The sequence below is a fragment of the Gymnoscopelus microlampas genome, assembly GCF_963454915.1.
Source record: "Gymnoscopelus microlampas genome assembly, chromosome: 15".
Lineage (NCBI taxonomy): Eukaryota > Metazoa > Chordata > Actinopteri > Myctophiformes > Myctophidae > Gymnoscopelus > Gymnoscopelus microlampas.
The window spans coordinates 39240071-39257906 of NC_139952.1; the positions used below are offsets into that span (position 1 = coordinate 39240071).

General features: G+C 43.9%; 1 protein-coding gene across 1 annotated transcript in view; it reads left to right on the forward strand.

Moving 5' to 3' along the window:
• clcn1a (chloride channel, voltage-sensitive 1a) overlaps nt 1–11404 on the forward strand; it is a 62759-nt gene extending 51355 nt beyond the window's left edge. Inside the window, exons 22-25 of the mRNA XM_084080640.1 lie at nt 4197–4241; nt 4938–5042; nt 7701–7787; nt 8841–11404. Coding sequence (XP_083936766.1) covers nt 4197–4241; nt 4938–5042; nt 7701–7787; nt 8841–9302 — 699 coding nt within the window. The 3' untranslated portion in view covers nt 9303–11404. The remainder of the gene's footprint in view (nt 1–4196; nt 4242–4937; nt 5043–7700; nt 7788–8840) is intronic.
• The last annotated feature ends 6432 nt before the right edge of the window (nt 11405–17836 follow it).

The following is a 17836-nucleotide window of genomic DNA, read 5'->3' on the forward strand; positions in this document are numbered from 1 at the left end:
TTTAGGGCACAGGATTTAAAACAGCTATAACTCCAGTTTGCAGCATGCCACCAAGTCCACATTTGGTATGTGGACTTACACCACAAATAGGGACGAGCATGAATTGCTGAAGTTATCAAAGCGGGGTCCAGGGACCCCCCGCGTATGTTATGTCCGTCCGCCCGTTTAGGGCACGGGATTTAAAACAGCTATAACTCCAGTTTGCAGCATGCCACCAAGTCCAAATTTGGTATGTGGACTTAGACCACCAATAGGGACCAGCATGAATTGCTGAAGCCCCGCCCCCTCTGTCTTCCCATTGGCTGGCCTTTAAACAGCCATAACTCACGTTCGCAGCATGCTACGGAGTACAAATTTGGTAAGTGGACTCAGACCACCAATAGGGACGAACTGAAATGAGTTACGCCCCGCCCCAAAGGCACCGCTTCCTTCACACAGGGTGTGATTTTTCTTTTAATGATACATTATTTGGCTTTATTGATAGGATAGGATAGTAGGCTGACAGGAAATGGGGAGAGAGATGGGGGTGACATACAGCAAAGGCCGTCGGGATCGAGACTCGAACCCACGACGCGCTGTCAGGCTACTTAAGAGCCATTTCTGATGCTCGGTTTGACTGCAGTAGATCATCTTGACCATGTGTACATGCTTAAATGCATTGATTGACTGATTAGAAATGTGTGTTAAGAAACAGTTGGACAAGTGTACCTAATACCGTACAAATGATTTCATGTTCAGGCTCCTGCAAAGGGTGCCTACCTCTGAAAGGTATAAAAATGTATTTTTTCTGTTTTTGCTGTTTTATTTTGTCCATTTCGCCCAGCCATACTGTCGAATCAGTGCACAGCTGTGACGCACCAACTTGGGAGAGTCCGTCCGTAGGATATAAATACATGTGTCTGCGCTACGTTGAGCCATTGGTACAGCTCCACCCTTAGTGAGACCGCGAGCACCGGAACGGGAACTTTGTTTCTGCGTTGGTATTGTGTTTGGCGGTAAACGCATTTAGCCTTGGTCACGCTTGGAAAATGCAGAAAAGAGGAAGACGCCAAGAGAACACCACCCTCTTGGAGAGCTTTGCCCTCTTGGAAAAGGAGGGAATAAACCAGCTAACCACCTTCATCAAGGAGAACGAATGTGAGGAGACGAAAGGCAAAATGATCGAAAGGCTCCTCCTGCAAGAGGAGAAGATCAAAGACATGGCAGAGGAGAGGAGGGAGGAGAGGAAGACATGGGAGGAGGAGAGACTCGGACTGATTAGAGAAAAAGAGGCTTTGACACGAAGGCTTCTCTTTAAAGAGCAGAAGAATGAAGACACAAAGGTGATGGAGATAAAGACAACAGAGAGCACGGTCCTGAGAACGCAAGAGGACACAGAGGACATTATTGAGGAGAACGGGGCCCCGGAAATTGAAGAAATTGAGGATTTTCTAGAGGAGGAGGACATGGAGTTTTTTCAAGAGAACAATCTGATAATGCAAGAAGAAATAGAGGATGTTCAAGAGGAGAACGGTCTGAAACTGGAAGAGGAGGAGGAGGATTCTCTAGAGGAGGATGTTGTAGTATATTATATCATACATATTATAGTTGGGGCGTGCTTCATGGTGGAGATTTATGCTCTACTGATTGCACCTTTTCTGTGGTGAGATTCACGATTGACCACGTGAGCCCTATCCGTTTTCCGGGGGGAAACGTTCCTGCGACGTGTTGTGAGCTTGTAGATCGGCTATATTCAGCAAAGAAATGTGTTGTAGAAGGAAAAGTACAAGTACAGAGCCAACTCGGGTCCGTTTTACTAAGTATAGAGGGTCTAAGTGGTTAACTAGAAGTACAGCATCACAGTTGTATGCCTCCAACCGAAATGCAAGTTGTCACTTATTGACATGCAATGTTTTGTGAGGTCACTATTGACCTTGACCTTTGATCACCAAATTCTAATCAGTTCATCCTTGAGTCCAAGTGAACGTTTGTTCCAGATGAATGATATTCCTTCTAGGCGTTCCTGAGAATGGGACGGACATAATGTCACAGTAACCTTGACCCGTGACCACCACAATCTTCACTTCATCATTTTATCTTATTATTAGACAATAATTAGCGTATTCATTTTGAACCACTTCATTGACCGAAGGTCCCCAGGATCAATACTTGGTCTCCTTTTTTCCACACACCTTTTTTCTCCACCAAATCTCTCGGGTGTGGAGAAGAAGCTATAGCCACTAGGCCAAGGAAGTACCTCCAAGCACATTTTTTGTTAATGTTTTATATTTTTTGAAATATTTAACTTTTATAATAGAAGTCAAAGAAGGTCGGATTGAATCCTTGGCCAACTTTGGAGTCATACGTCAGAGATATGTCATAGATCAGCCTTTTCATTGGAGCACACCTGGCACAGGCTGAGAGGCATCTGGCTCAAGCTGCATGAGGCCCCCTTTTATCTTTAACCTCACTGTAACCGTCTTTGGGTACTTAAAAAAGTACCCGCTATATAAATCAGAGATATTATTATTGTTATTATCATCTTTCACAAGCTGAGGCCCCCCACACGTGCATGCACACACAAACATGTTAACCATGTTTGTGTATATGTCTTCTCGTTCGGTGGATAGTGAAAATAGCCAATATGCAAGCTCACAAGTGCCTCACGAGTGCCGCGCTATGAGCTTGCAGCGTGCCACGCTATGAGCTTGTAGCGTTTAGTTCAGGTGGCGGGGTCCCAGGAACTAAATACTTTGATATGGGGGTCGGCGGCCAAATACATATCATTTTGGGGGTCCTCGACGTGAGAAAGTTTGAGCACCACTGATGTAAATAGCAACATAAACTTTGGCCAAATTGGGAGATGACTGACGTCACAGTACTGATGTCATAGACTGGCCAGAAATCCACAAGGAAACCATGCCACTAAATAGACCCCATCTTATTCAAAACATTTAATTTCAACGACTCACAGCTTGGTATATGCATTACTCCAGTCCACGGAACTCTTGAGAGTGTACAAATCGGCTACGTTGGGGATCCATTTGTACACATTTTGATTCAATCCTAACTATCAATAGTTTTGCTGGGGACCCCCCTGGTACGCCCTCCAGGAGGACCCCCTGGCGGTCCCCAGACTCCGCTTTGAGAACCAGTGGTTTAATACACAGTGTGTGTTTCACAGGAAATGCATACACATTACACAACATATCACACAAGAACATTGCAGACCTTTTGCTGTTGGCTTTGTGGTGAATCAGTGTTTTTTTGGCTGTACAATTAAATCTATCAAATGACATTTAGTTTATTGTTTTATCCTGCCATTTGTGCTTTTCTAATTTGTTGTCCATACTTTCCTTTAATGGTTATTTTATTGTGAATGCCTTTGTAAAGTACTTTGTGTTTTAGAAGTGCTGCTTAGATGAAGTGCTGCTTCAAGGACAGCAGCAGAAATGTTGTCTAGAATGAGATGAATGAGACAATTATGTATTAGCCATTATACTTTTGTTCCTCATTACACAGACTAATAAGAATAAATGTGTTATTGACCACATGTTTGCACATACTGTAATAGTATACAGAGGAGTTTGACTTTGGATAATCACACAGTTCAACATAACGTTGCTGTCGGGCAGAAACCTCTTATGTCCATATTTGAACTTTTTGTGTTTTTTCGTATGTTAACTTGTAGATCTGCTACTTTTGCTATTCTGAGTAACAGTTTTGGACATACTGTACGTCGGAGACGACAACACAAGTTAACGCTGTTGGAAACGTAAAGCACGTTTATTTAGCAGAAAATGGTTTTCGGTTACAGTTTTGGTTGGATGCATTTCCAGACATTCTAACCTCATTCCAAAAACTCCAAAGTGCGATCCCCCAAACGGTAAAAGATATTTTCTGATAATAACACTACCACCCGACCGTGCAAAAGAAAACTTTTGTGAGCATTCATTCATCCAGACTGATTCTAGATCAGCCTGACCTTTCTGTCATGTCATGTTTCTTAAGTGACATTCTCCGTCCTTTTTTTCTGTCACTACTGTTTCTGAGAGCTGAGAGCTTGAAGCGATTGGCATTGCCCTGAAATAAGTCCCTAATGTCTCTCTCTCTCTCTCTCTCTCACTCTTTCTCACCGTCTGTCTGGCTCTCTCTGTCTCTTTCTCTCCGTCTCTCTCTCTCTCTCTGTCTCTCTCATATTATCTTGCTGTATTCAGGAACCCTCACCTCCACCTCTCTCAGATACAATGACACCAGATGAGGTACAGTGATAAAGACTGGATGGATGAGTGGATGGAAATCAAACTAATCCATTTAATCGATTACAAAAAAATATTGATAACCGTTGATTTCGTAAAATGACCAATTAAGGGCATGTCATTATATGCTATAAGTATCACAAAATATTTACACATACGCACGTAGATATTCATCCATTCATTAACCACCACATTGGTGTGGATTTCACAATAATTCACACATACCTAATTTCACATAATTAAATAAAACTAAAATTAAATGGAGAAGACTGGTCCTTTGGACGCACCCCTTACTTATAACTTACTCCAGTGTTGCCTGTGTTATTGCACGGGTGTAACAAGCACAAAGCACCTACAAAGCTCCATATTTGGGCAATGTGTCAGCCCAAACCCACCTCTCCAGTGCAATATTAAGGTTTTAATATCGCAGAAATAAAATCACGTAAAGAATGTATTTAGGACATACTGTAGGCTACTGTATTATGGGGTTTCAAGGTTTTGTATACAGGTGTGAAATGCTCTCACCACACACACACACACACACGTTCCTGCACATCTTGCCAGCTGTTTCATCTTTGTTGCATTGTCTTGGCCATTATAGTTTCATCATTCACATTTATTAATATAGACACATTTTAAAGATTGATGTGATTGAGCAATGTCAGCTGTCTGACCTTGTTTCTCATTGGCTGCTTGCAGATCAAAGCGTGGGAAGAAGCAGAGATGGACAAGCCATTGGACATCGATCAAATCCGAATAGACCCCTCCCCGTTTCAGCTGGTGGAGAGAACGTCGTTACACAAGGTTGGTTGAGGAGACAGTAGAAAGCCTTCACATTCTGTCAGTGTCTCTCAGCCCGGGGGCGCCGAAGATCACAGGGCCCTTACTGCCACCCGATGCAATCACTGGTTCTCAAACATTTTCAAGTCAAAGACCCCCAAATTGATGTTTTCCGAGGACCCCCGTCTGAAAATGTTTTGTGCCAGGGACCCCCAGAGGAGAAGATTTTTGAAAAATATTATAAATTATAAAAACATTTCCAAACATTTCCAAGATTATATATATATATATTTTTTTTAAATAGCAGATGTACAAGCTCACAGCGTGTGCTTGTGAGCTTGTACATCTGCCATTTTTGAATAGCCAACATATAAATGGATTTGAAAAAGTGGTTAAAATGATTGTGATGCTATGTTAACTACTTTTGCTGTGGACCCCCTGGAAACCCTGGGACCCCACTTTGAGAGCCACTGGTCTAGATAACAAATGAATTTGTGCCAATTTTGGACCTGGGGGTGTGTTTGTTAGAGAGAGATAGAAGGATAGATAGATAGATTGATAGGTAGCTTTATTGTCATTCAACAATACCTAAAATGCACAATTAAATGAAATTTCGTTCCACTGGCTTAGAAAAATCGAACACTAACTCCTTATACTTGTGTTTGTCTTAAAATGAGGTGTGGTCTGGCACCATCACAGCACAATGCTATTTTCCCCACCGACTTCACAACTTCAAGTTAAGACCAGCTCCAAGCGGGTCTTATCAGCTGCCGCAGTTTATTTTGACAATTTAAAAACAATGTCAGTTCAGTTGGGTTCAGTTTTTTTATTTTTCATATTGCAACATCACCCCAAGGGGTCTCTAGTACACTTCACAACAATAGTAAAAATACAACTTCACCACATGAAAAAACATAGTAGCATAAAAATACAACTATACATGTAATGCACAAAGATACACAAAATAATGTACGTGTGCACATGAGTGATCAGACAGTAAATGCTTTCTACGGTTCCGGCAATTGGCAGAAGTCTAAAAACAAAGCATTAAAATCAATTAAACTGGGGGGACCAATCAGACCAATACAATCATTAAAACTATAGGGGAGGTGGGAATAGTGCAAAGAAAAGATGTGGGTTTTAAGCAAGGGGCAAGGCTGAGATATTTACTATGAGGCCAACCCGGATGTTTAGTAAATGTCCAGCGAGAGGCGCTGTTTCACCCGTGCCGACCTGTGAGTTCAGAAAGAATTTATTTTAACGCAAGCCGATGGGTTTTTACCAACTTTCAGACTCGATTTTCTTACTGTAATAAAAATTGTCATAAATTCTATATGCTTCCAGTCGCTAGTTTAAAGTCTCCTTTCAATCATCAGGATATGCGTTTTGCTAAATTATGGTTCTATTTATTATAAAATTGACGATAAAGTAGGCTATTCTCTAGGAGGGGCGGGATGATTTGATTGACACGCTACACAACCAATAGCATTCATTCCCCGCCCCCCGCTCTTGATTGACAAGTTACCCAACCAATAATGGTCTGAACTCATTCTGACGCGTAGTGAAAGATGGCGGAGCCACAGTCTGCAGCAAAGGATTCATTTTCGGTCTGTAGAAAGCAGCGGAGGGGGTTTGTCCATCTCATTTATACAGCCTATGGTTTTAAGCCTGGGTTAAAAAAATGTCTACAGAGTCGGCTTCTCTGACAGTTGAAGAGAAAGCATTCCAGAGGCAGGGGGCACGATGAGCGACTACTCTGTCCCCGACTGTTTTATCCTTGAACTTGATGACCGTGAGGTATCCAGCGTTTGGGGAGTGTAGCGACCGTCCTGGAATATGCAGGTGTATTAAACTGGACCTGTATGATGGCGGTGCAAGTCCGTTCAGGCCTTTGATAGTCAGGAGGAGCACCTTGAAGTCAGCTCTAGCCTGTATTGGCAGCCAGCGTAGGGCTGTAAGTAGGGCTGTAATATTACACCAAGTGTTGGTGTAATTATGATCAAAGTTTTATTGATAGTTTTCGTTGCTACTACTCCTACAGATTTTGAGACTGTCTTTCGATATTGTTTCTTCACCTTTTATTCTTAGTTACTCTTAGCTGTAAGAGTGGTGGTTGAATACTTTATTAACAAAACTGCAAATAGTACAGCGTTACAATTGCACAAGTTCATGCTAAAAGTATAACACAAAAGCCCTGAGGGCTTGTTTCCATTGTGGTCAGACGTCAGCTTGTCAATCTGAGATGACTGACGTCGTATTGATCATAGAAGGGGTCCCAAAAAATACGACGTTCCACACAGCTCCAGACTGGCCTCCCAGTACTCTGATAACGGGTACTGCACTATATAGCAGTGGTGGGAGAACATATTGTGTAAATCCCTCACGCTAAACTGGACTCTTCCTCTAAACCTCATTTAGTCGTAAACACAGGTTCGCTTTGCAGCCAGAATACATGAATGGAAACGCACTCAAGGACCTCGACGTCCTGGCACCCGGTGCCAGATTGAAGTTCCACCCTCTCTCTCTCTCTCTCTCTCTCTCTTTGGTGACATGGCGTCTAGACGCAGACGGAGCAAGGCGCTTGTAAATCGTCTCGACAGAGAGCGAAGCGAAGGCGGACGTTATAAAAAGGCCAGAATACATGTCAGCCGTAATTTGACGCTTGACCTTTTCCCTCTTTAGACGCACACATTATTCTCATTACTGGGCCTCAGTCACGCCTACGTCACCAGCATCGGCAAACTGGTGGGGGTGGTGGCACTCAAAGAGGTAAGCGAGCGCACGACCTCCTCTACATGCAGTGGTGGAAAGTAATGAAGTACATTTACTCAACTACTGTACTTACACTGTAAGTGCTTGAGTATTTTTTGACATCTTTAGTTTAGTAGTTACTTTGCAGATTTAGATTATTATTAAAACATATATTTACCAATTAAGCTCTATTTTATACTTTGGCTATTAGAAAATAGCAGATCTACAATACAAGCTTACAAGCTTGTAGATATGAGCTTGTAGAAGAAACTGTAATTTAAAAAAAAATATTTTACTACTTTTACTTTGGTACCGCAATTATATTTCAATGCCAACACAGAGTATTTGTACATTGTGAAAAATGTATCTGAGTACTTCATCCACCACTGCCAACTGTACATGCACGTATGAGTGTGTGTGTGTGTGTGCTTGCTTGAGCCTGATTGCACGTGGGTGTCGTGCACTGAAAACAGCCTTTAGCCTTAGTGTGATATTTATTTCTGTTTTAATTTGAATCTGAATCTCTCTCTATTGATGAAGGTCAGTCAGGGAAAAAAAAAAAAAAAACCTGAGCAATACATGTAATGAAATCCACATAGCAGACAAAAGATCTGTGTTCTTTTCTTTTTCTTTTTTCATACACTCCCATTCATCTTTAGAAGTAATGCGTCAGGCTGGCTGGCTTTGGAAGGGGGGGGGGGGAGGACAAACAAACACACAAACAAACATTAATTTAGTTGCCATCTTAAAGGGACTTTGGTGAATTATGCATGGCTTGTAATATCCGCTGGCGTGTGTTCGTGACTTGGCCTGAGCTTTCATTTACTCCACTCACTTTCATTCCTCCTTCTCTGTCCCCTGTCTGCTCCCTCCCCTCTCTTTTTCTTTCCCGCTCCCCTCTCTCCCTCCCCTGTCTTTCTCTATCTCCCCCTCTCTGTCCCCATCTTCATCCCTCCCTTCCCCATCTCCTTCTTCACCCTCCGCCCTTTTTTCCAACACCCCCGACCACCCCCCCCCCCCCCTTCCCTCACCCCTCCCTCTCTTCCTCTTCCTCCTCCTCCACCACCAAAGCTCCAGAAGGCCATCGAGGGCTCCACGCGCTCGGGCGTGCGCCTCCGCCCGCCTCTGGCCAGCTTCCGCGACATAAGCAGCCGCGCCTCCTCTAAGTCCAATCATCCTCCCCCGTCTCACCCCCCGCCCCCGGCCCCCACCTCCTCCCCCATGGAAGAGGAGGATGAGGGGGAGGAAGTAGAGGAGGAAGAGGAGAGCGTCTGCAGCTCCAGCTCGGGAGACTCCGAGGGCAGCTGTGGCAGCGGCAGCAGCTCCGGCCTGGCTCCTCCTCCTCCTCGCTCCCCTTCCTCCACCCCTCCGTCCCTTCTCCCCTCCTCCCTCGCTCCCACATCTCCGCTTCCTCCTCTTCCCTCCTCCTCCTCCTCCATCCCTCTGTCCTCGCTGCGCCGTGGGACTCAAGGCCGCCTCGCAGAGGAGGAGCAGGAGGACTCGAGTGATAAAGACGATGAGCTCATGGTTTAGATCAGTGCTTCTCAAACTTGTTCATTTCGAGGTAGAGCTCTTCACGTGTCCATAATGACGGACCCGAACCCTATTGAACCCGTGAATTTTGTTCAGAGACCAGAATCGTTCCGAGATTTCTTTTCAAATGACGGACCCGAACCCGGATGTTCAGAGATCTGAGTGGACCCGACATTATTTTAAAAAAGACGGACCCGGACCCGCGAGGCTCGTTCCGAGATCCGATTTGTTCCGAGATATTACAGATTGTATTATTATTTTATGGACCCGACATGCCTAAAATGCCTTTCTAACAGGCTGGCTGTCAGTTATACTCCATAATGAAACCTAGCTGCTATGTCGAAGCTTACAATTAAATTGCATGTTAACGCACTGGTTCTCAAACCTTTTCATGTCAAGGACCCCCAAATTTATATGTATTTGGCTGCGGACTCCCATCTAAAAAAAAACCTGGGACCTCCAGAAGAAAAGATTTTAGTAAAAAAAAATCACTTTTAAAATATGTATTCAAAGATTTGCCAAATCTTCACGATTTTCTAAAAATGGCAGATCCACTCTGGTATTATACATGATGATAAACAGACCCAAGGTCCGAGATAATAGAACCTGAACCGATCCGGTTCCGAGTGATTATAGTAAAACACGGATCCGCACCCGGGTCTCGGGTCCTGTCGGGTATTTTTGGAATCGGGGGACTCGTGAGGAGCTCTATTTCTATTTTGGTACTGTATACATTAGGCCAGTGGTTCCCAACCTTTTTCTCGATTAGGGTTGAAAATCTTGAAATGACCCACGCAGCCGAATGGCTGCCATGTTAAGTGGTCAGATGGGTGGGCCATGTGCATTTTCAGAGCATGTTCAATTGTGTTGGATCAAAAATGGAACCAACGTAGTATACTAAGTTCTTATTTATTGGTAAGACTATGAAAACTTTTTTTTTTACATATTTTTTTATAATTTGTTATATTAGAATTAAATTGCCAATTATTTGCAATATCCTCGTGGCCCACCAGTGGGCATTAGGCCACAGACCCACGTAACTCTCATAGTTACAGTCAGATCTGTAAGGGTCCATTTGGTTCCTAATTACTGTATCAATGATTTAGCTGGAGACCCCCTGGAACCCCTCACGGACCCCCTGGGGGTTCCCGGACTCCACGTTGAGAACCACTGGTTAGATATAGGGAGGGGCGATTTTATTTCATTTTATTATTATTTTTTTATAAAGGGGAAAAGAAAGATCCTTTTTTTAAAACAAAAAACTAAACCAAAAAAAATAACAAAAGTTGTGACTTATTCTCATAGTTTTGTTAACTCTCTTGCCAATCTCTTGTTCTTAATTTTGTCCGTCTTGCCTTCCCGTCCCGTCCACCCTCACCTCCCAACTTTTCGTGCCATGGCTCGCCGCCATGGCTGGCGAGAGAAGGAAAGCGGAACGTATCTCAGTGGATACCCAACAGGTTCTCCACTGAAGAGTTTGATTCCTACTGTGGTGGAAAGTATATTTTACTACTTTACTACAGTAAAGTACATTTACTACAGTATCAGCATCGCAGCTGTCAGGCAGATACCTCTTATCTTCATATTCTTTTTGTGTGTTTTTACATAAATGAACGCATAAATATACTTTTATACTTTAAAAAATTGTCAGAAATAGTGAAAATTGCCAATCGCTATTTTTGAACACATCAATACGATAATCACAGTATCGATTTTGAGGTAAAATAGTCCAAATTATGGTGCTATTTGATTTTGGCCATATCGCTGAGCTCTTAACGTGACCTCCACATTGAAATCCATAATTCAAGGAGGATTTTACGGTCTAAAGTTGAATTGAAATGTGCAAGGGGCTTCACTGTCATACCACCCATGATTTGCTTTGGATCAATTTGGAAAGAAACTTCAAGTGTCCTTACCTTCTCTCCTCTTTCTTTGTACTTAATCTCTGTGAACGCAAGAGAAGGAGCTCAGCATTACTTGAGTCTTTCTTCTGTCTGTAAAGTACTGTAGTAGAAAAGCACCAAAAAGACCCCCCCCCCCCCCCCCCAAATGAGCCGCATGTTACCCTTCTTGGCACTATGATTGAATCCCACCTCCGGCCAGGATTCAATCATAGTGCCAAGAAGGGTTACAGTATATGATCCTCTAATTGAGCTGCTCAGCTCACTGTGTTAGACCGGCCAAGGCCCTGGGACGACCTCAAAATCCTCTTATGACCTTGTGGGGGTGGTGGCCGCGGCTCACAGCGCATCACATCACAACCGGCTTGGTGGTACAGTAGACGGCACCGTGTGAGGCTGTGTAATGCTGCGTTCACACTGGCAGCTACAGAAGATACAAAGATACGAAGCGACATAGCCTTTCTGTCGCTACGGCGCTGTTTAAGTTTTGATCAACACGTTGCCTCCGACGGCCGAGAAAAATATAAAGCAAAATTTAAGGCCTGGGCTTAACTCTTTGACTGCCAATGATGATCTCGTCATATTTTGCCAAGGCTCACACTGCCAATGACGAGAATGACGCGATTTTGTTTCCATGGTTTTACGCTAGATGGCGCTGTTCGCTAACACATGAGTGACCATTTCATTCTCAGTCACACTGATCTGAGTTCCTCTGCATTTGTGACGAGACATGCTATATTCAACTGCCAATAACTAGCGAACGGGGGGTCACGATGAATGTTTCTTTTTTTCTTTTAGCGGAAGCACAGAGAAAGATTCCGTGTTTAGCAACGATCGGGGAATCGATCATACTGGAGATAAATACTCTGTGACTAGTTGAAAAGGTAAGGAAAACAATTGCTGGCAGTGGCTTAGCGAACGATAATAACGTTAATAAGAACACGAAACTGGCTGACGGAAATCATTAGATTGCCACATAACAAGCAGGAGTTGTGTGAAGAGAATAGGTGAGTGGAAATGGTTAAACAACACTTGGTCATTTGGTAGATTTGTAGCTGCAGTTGAAGAAGCCAGCTCAACTTGTATTGTATCTTTGTAGATTTTTTAGCAGCTACAGACGTCTGGTGTCGCTTTGTATCTCCATGTCACTGGCTTCCATTGAAAATTAATGGTAGTTTTGTATATCTGCCAGTTGGTTACATGGCGCCTTTCCGACGTTAACGAACCCTATACCTAACCCTAACCCTAACCGCACGCGGAAGCCACTAGTCGGAGTGGCGAGATGTCGGGATGGAAGACGGTTACCCTGCCAGTGTGAACACAGCATAAGGGATGACGAAGACTAAACTCAAATCAACACACAGCGGAGCTGGAAGAGGTTTATCTTTTTATAACTCCCCCAACGACAACGGCTGGCTCAGAGACAAATAAAACGGCACTAAATAAACCCCTTACAAGCGTTTACTTCACACGCTCGCATTCCAGAGTGACTTAACGGTGTGTGAGCGGAGAAGGGGGTCAATGTTGACGGGCTACGTTGTCGTCGTTGACAAACAAATCTGAGGTTGCCGGGGTTGAACCTTTGAATCATATGACAGTCTCTCTAACAATTTAGTTACTTTTCCACCACTGTCCTTGTGCACATACTATATATATATATAAATATTATATATATAAATAAAATAATAATATTATGAGGTTTCAGGTTCAATCCCCACAAAAGTCAATGTGTCCGTCCTGTGTGAAATCACCCTTGAGCAAGGCACTGAAGCCCGGTCGTTAAGTCACACTGAATATAAAGTGCCAACCGCTAAATATTGTTCTCCCTGGCGTTCTGCAATTCCTTCTCTCGTCCCCACGTGCGCTCTTAATCACTTACCTTTTTTTCTTTTTTTTACTATTTATCTCATACACACAGTTTCTCAGGGGCAGCCCTAAAAGTCTTTAAACTTACAAATGTTATGAAGAGGATTTTACAGTGTCAGTTTGATTTATAACAGATTTTAATGTGTTGTGCGAGTGCGCGTGCGTGTACGTGTGTGCGTGTGTGTGTGCGTGTGCGTGTGCGTGTGCGTGCCTTTGCGTGCGTGTTTGTGTGACGGGGATTTTCATAATGTACAGCTCTAAGCTCACAGTCTATTTTGTGTCCCATTTTCAGTATACAGTGTATGTATTTATTTATTTATCTTTTGGTAGAGTTGAATATTTTCGCAGAATTTATAAAACTACGAATGGTGTAGTGAAATAAAGTTTGATAAAGTGACCTGCTTTAACGTTTTTTGTTTTGTTTTGTTGCCTTCAGTTCCATCATTACATCATGAAGTCATTTTGGTGAAGATAGAGGAGCAAAGGTGGCCAGGTATTGAAGTACGAACCTTTACAATTATGCAATTGTGAGACAGTTTGGAACAAGTTTTGAAATGTCATCTAACCCTGAGCGGGATGGCTCAGTTACCACTGTTGACTCACAGCAAGAAGGTCCTGGGTACTTTGAACCTGACTGGGGCTGCAACTGTGCATATCGCACAAAAATAGTGGTTAAAGTGGTTTTGATGCTATAATTAACACATTTAGCTGAGGACCTCCCTCGGACGTCCTTCAAGGACTCCTGGGCGTCCCCGGACCACTGCCTTAGAGCTGGAGTTTCTCCCCTGGCACTGCTCACTGTCTGCCCATGGGCATGGCTCCTAAATAGTTCAAATGGGTTAAATTCCAGGTACAGTACAACAGCGGTTCTCTTTTTTTTTGTGCCAAATGAAAGCGCACCAATGGGCAAGTCAAAATTTCAAGGCAGAGAAACACCGCAGTGAAATATCGTGGCTGGGATGAATTTAGCGTAACCCCTGGCAGTGTATATAGTACTCATTACCATTTTATGTAGACTGGCAATAACCTTGTCAGTCAGAAGATAGCACAACTACTACACAGGATAGCACTATCATCATGACCACAGGGCCACTGTGGTCACCGGAGGAGCCTCCTTCATTAATCAACCCGGTTCATGTTAATGACCAATAAAATGCACCTGGACAGCGCAGAGTGGCATGGGGCGCAATGACTATCAAAGCAGATTGATGTGAAACTAGAGGGCAGCATTGCTCATTAGCGTCTATCCGTGCGTGAGTGTGTGCATGCCCGTGTGCACTGGGCCATTTAACTAGCGCTTATCGCTCACTCACTTATAGGCGAAACAGGAAAACAAGCTTGCAATGCGTTGTGAGCTTGTAGATTGGCATTTTTTGCTATATAATTTTGAGGAAAGTATAAGCATAGGGTGCTCCATTACATAGCATTGTACATGTAAGTCTGGCTCCTAATACTTTGAAATCCTGCCTTATGTTGTCTTCTGTTTGAGTACCCAGATACAGCTGACAATAAAATGGGGTTTACAAGGTTTTGATAGCAGCTCTGCAAAGTTAGAGGAAGAGACGGAGTGAGCAACAGCAGCCCGCGCACACGCGCACACACACACACACACACACACACACACAGCTTCACACACCACTCTGTCCTTGATTGCCTCGATAATCATCTGTCCTACATGAAAGGGGTGGGGCGGTGAGGAGGAGGGGGGGGGGGGCCTGTTGCCTGTTGCTTGGAGACCGTATCCAGCGATTCACAGAGCCTCGATGAGCCAGATAAGCATCATCGATCTAAATGTGGTGCTGTGGCCCTGAAGAGGAGACCATTGAGTTGTTAGTCATTTTCAATAATGCCACTGAATGTTCAATCATATAACTTCACAAAGCCGTCTGTCCCCTGCCCTGACTGATGAAATGGTACAGTAACAAGTGGATCCTCTCTGGCGTGGTCTTTCTCAAGTGGCAGGTGGTGTCTTTTACAACCTTTCACTAGCATAATTGACCTGTTGTTTGCTGCACAAAATCTTGTTATGGTTCAGCTTGTCCTTGTAGCAGCTAGTATAACTATGGTTTGAGACATGTGCTCTTTGGCAGAACTACCGTACCACCGACCTGAGTGTTATTGTATTTCTCCCCAAGATATCATGTACATTAAAGCATAACCATCACCACCTAGAATATTGACTCCTATTGCCTCATCAACAACTGATTGATCCAGAATTCCACGACAGCGCTCAGCATTAAGGGTTGGATTGGGGGCAAGTCCTTGCGACATACTAGCGTCATGTCCAGGGGATGTAGTTGTCTCTGCCAGGCCGAAAGGCATGACGAGACTATGTTTTGCACCATGTCCGTCCGTCCGTCCGTCCGTCCTTGGTTGCAGCACCGCTGGCTTGATCGCAGCGAAACTGTGCACACACTCCCTGGATGCCAGAGCAGAACCTCTGCCCCATATTTTTCACATGGGCCTGTAATAGCGGCAACAGGAGTCAGATTTTTGCAAAACACAACAGTACTCCTACAGATTTTGTCCAAACATCACACAAATCGGTACATAGTATCTCTATAGTCATTAAACGAAACGGGTCTTTCAGATTTTTCATATTGGCTAAGATTGGCTTCCAACGTTTGCAGGAGTGCTCCGGTTAGAACAAAATGCCTCAAATCATGAACACAGCGTGCTATTTTCGTGAAATTTTGCATGCACATTCCCACTAAGAATACATTTTTCAAATCAGCCTCATGGTGGCGCTATAACAGGCCGTTGTGTTTTTACCCATAACCGCACCGATCAGTGTAAAACTGCTCCCATGCATGCACACTCCCTAGAAGCCAAATCAGTACACATGATCTCTAAAGTTATGTGATCAAGACAGATCCGTTACATTTTTCATATTCCATCCTGATTGGCAAATTCCGAACATGGCTGGCCCACAATAGTAGCCCTTTTCCTAGTTGTACATCAAGCTGTCTCATGCTACAGAAACAGGAGATAGTATAGGCTCCTGCCCTATGGGCCACATGGCTTGTCAAGGCTTATTTACTCCCAACATGAACTGTTCGAAGAAGTAATCCAAGCAAGCACGTTTTTTTGCTGAAGATCAGCACACAATCTATATTGGACTGTGATTATCTTGTAGACCATTTCTTTCTCGCTGATATTTTTGGTATTGCGTAGTTTAACAGATCACGTCTCGCGTTTGTTTTCGTAAATCTGCCGAACGGAGCGAATCTGCCTGGATTCCAGGCTACCAGTAGGGAGCAACACAGAAATGTTTGGGATAATGACAACATTGGGAGAAAAAAATGTGTTAAAAGTCTACTCCAAAAAACAAAATCAAACAAACAAACAAAAAACTAAACAAGATAGACCAGATAGACTTGTGGGAGATGCCTCCAGCATGGTGAAAGATCTCGTGTGACCCCCCTGTCACCGATCAGGCACGTAGTGTGCTAGGACAAGACAGAAAAGTTGTGTAGTGTGAACTGGAACAGCGATCTGACGACTTTGAAAGTGGCGTAGCAGTGGGTGCCTGCCTTAAGAGCTTTCCTGGCAGAGAGACTTGTTGTCCTTGTCTCGTCCTTGTGTTTACAGGATGAGGCCTGTAATCAGCCCAGTGGAGGGTTATGGTGGGAGAGCTGGCAACCAACCAGGTGAGGGGGGGGAGGAGAGAGAGAGCAGCGGGATGGGCTGCTGTGGCTGGAGGGGAGAACCCTGCCAGTGTTGCCATGTCTGCTTATCATACAGTAAGTGACTTTGGGTTTGTTTTTCTTTGAAGTTGCTTGCAAATATTGGTGGTTGCGGTGGGTTTTTGGCCTTGTTTGTCGTGTAGTCACTTATTTGGGCTTTCTTGTTGTTTAGACCAGTGGTAGAACTAGCCGATCTACAACCTCACAACGCGACTAGATCGGCTAGTTTCAAATAGCCAATGCATATAGGTTTAGTGCTCATAACGCTGAGACCTGCGTTGGTTCTGGGGGATGTTCACTCTGTTATTTAATTGCTTCGTTAGTTGGCTCATTCATTCATTTGCTTAAATTACTCTAAATTGATTGGCTGATTGGATGAATAAATTAAAGGAATGAAAAATTGTTTAATCGGTCGGTTGATTGATAGACAGACAGGCCACCTCGCTTGCTCGCTCGCTCGCTCACTCACTCACTCGAAAGCACGTCCATAATAATCCCAGAAGAATTGCAGAAGGGAGATGCAATAATAACATGAACAGAGTCCGCTATGTGTTATGATGACCTCACCTCATGAATCTGATTGGAGGAGAGGAGTTTCAAGGTTAGAACCAGACTGTATAACATGAAGGGTGTGAAGAAATATAAATTATGGAACACACACACACACACACACACACACACACACACACACACACACACACACACACGCTCTTGTAAGTTGCATGCTGGTGGTGTGTGGAGTGTTGGCAGGTCAGGGCCCGGACAAAGAGTACTGAATGCACCTTGCCTGCCAGTCTGTGCCAGAGCCTATTCGTTACACTAACAGGCAGTAATGGAGGGTGATATCACTGCACGTAATCCTTACGGGCTGGGGCGGAATCTTTCAGCGGGAGGAGTAGGACGAAGGCTCTACGTCCTCCCGGTGGGGGCTCCTGAGTCAGTAGGGTGCTGAGACACATAAATGTCACCAAAAAAAGAAGAAATTCTAAATCTCATAACATGGGAGTCAACAGAGTTTTTTTGGGGGGCATGACGTCATTTCTGCTTCTATCATTCTCTCGCATTGAGATTTGTTCTGTTG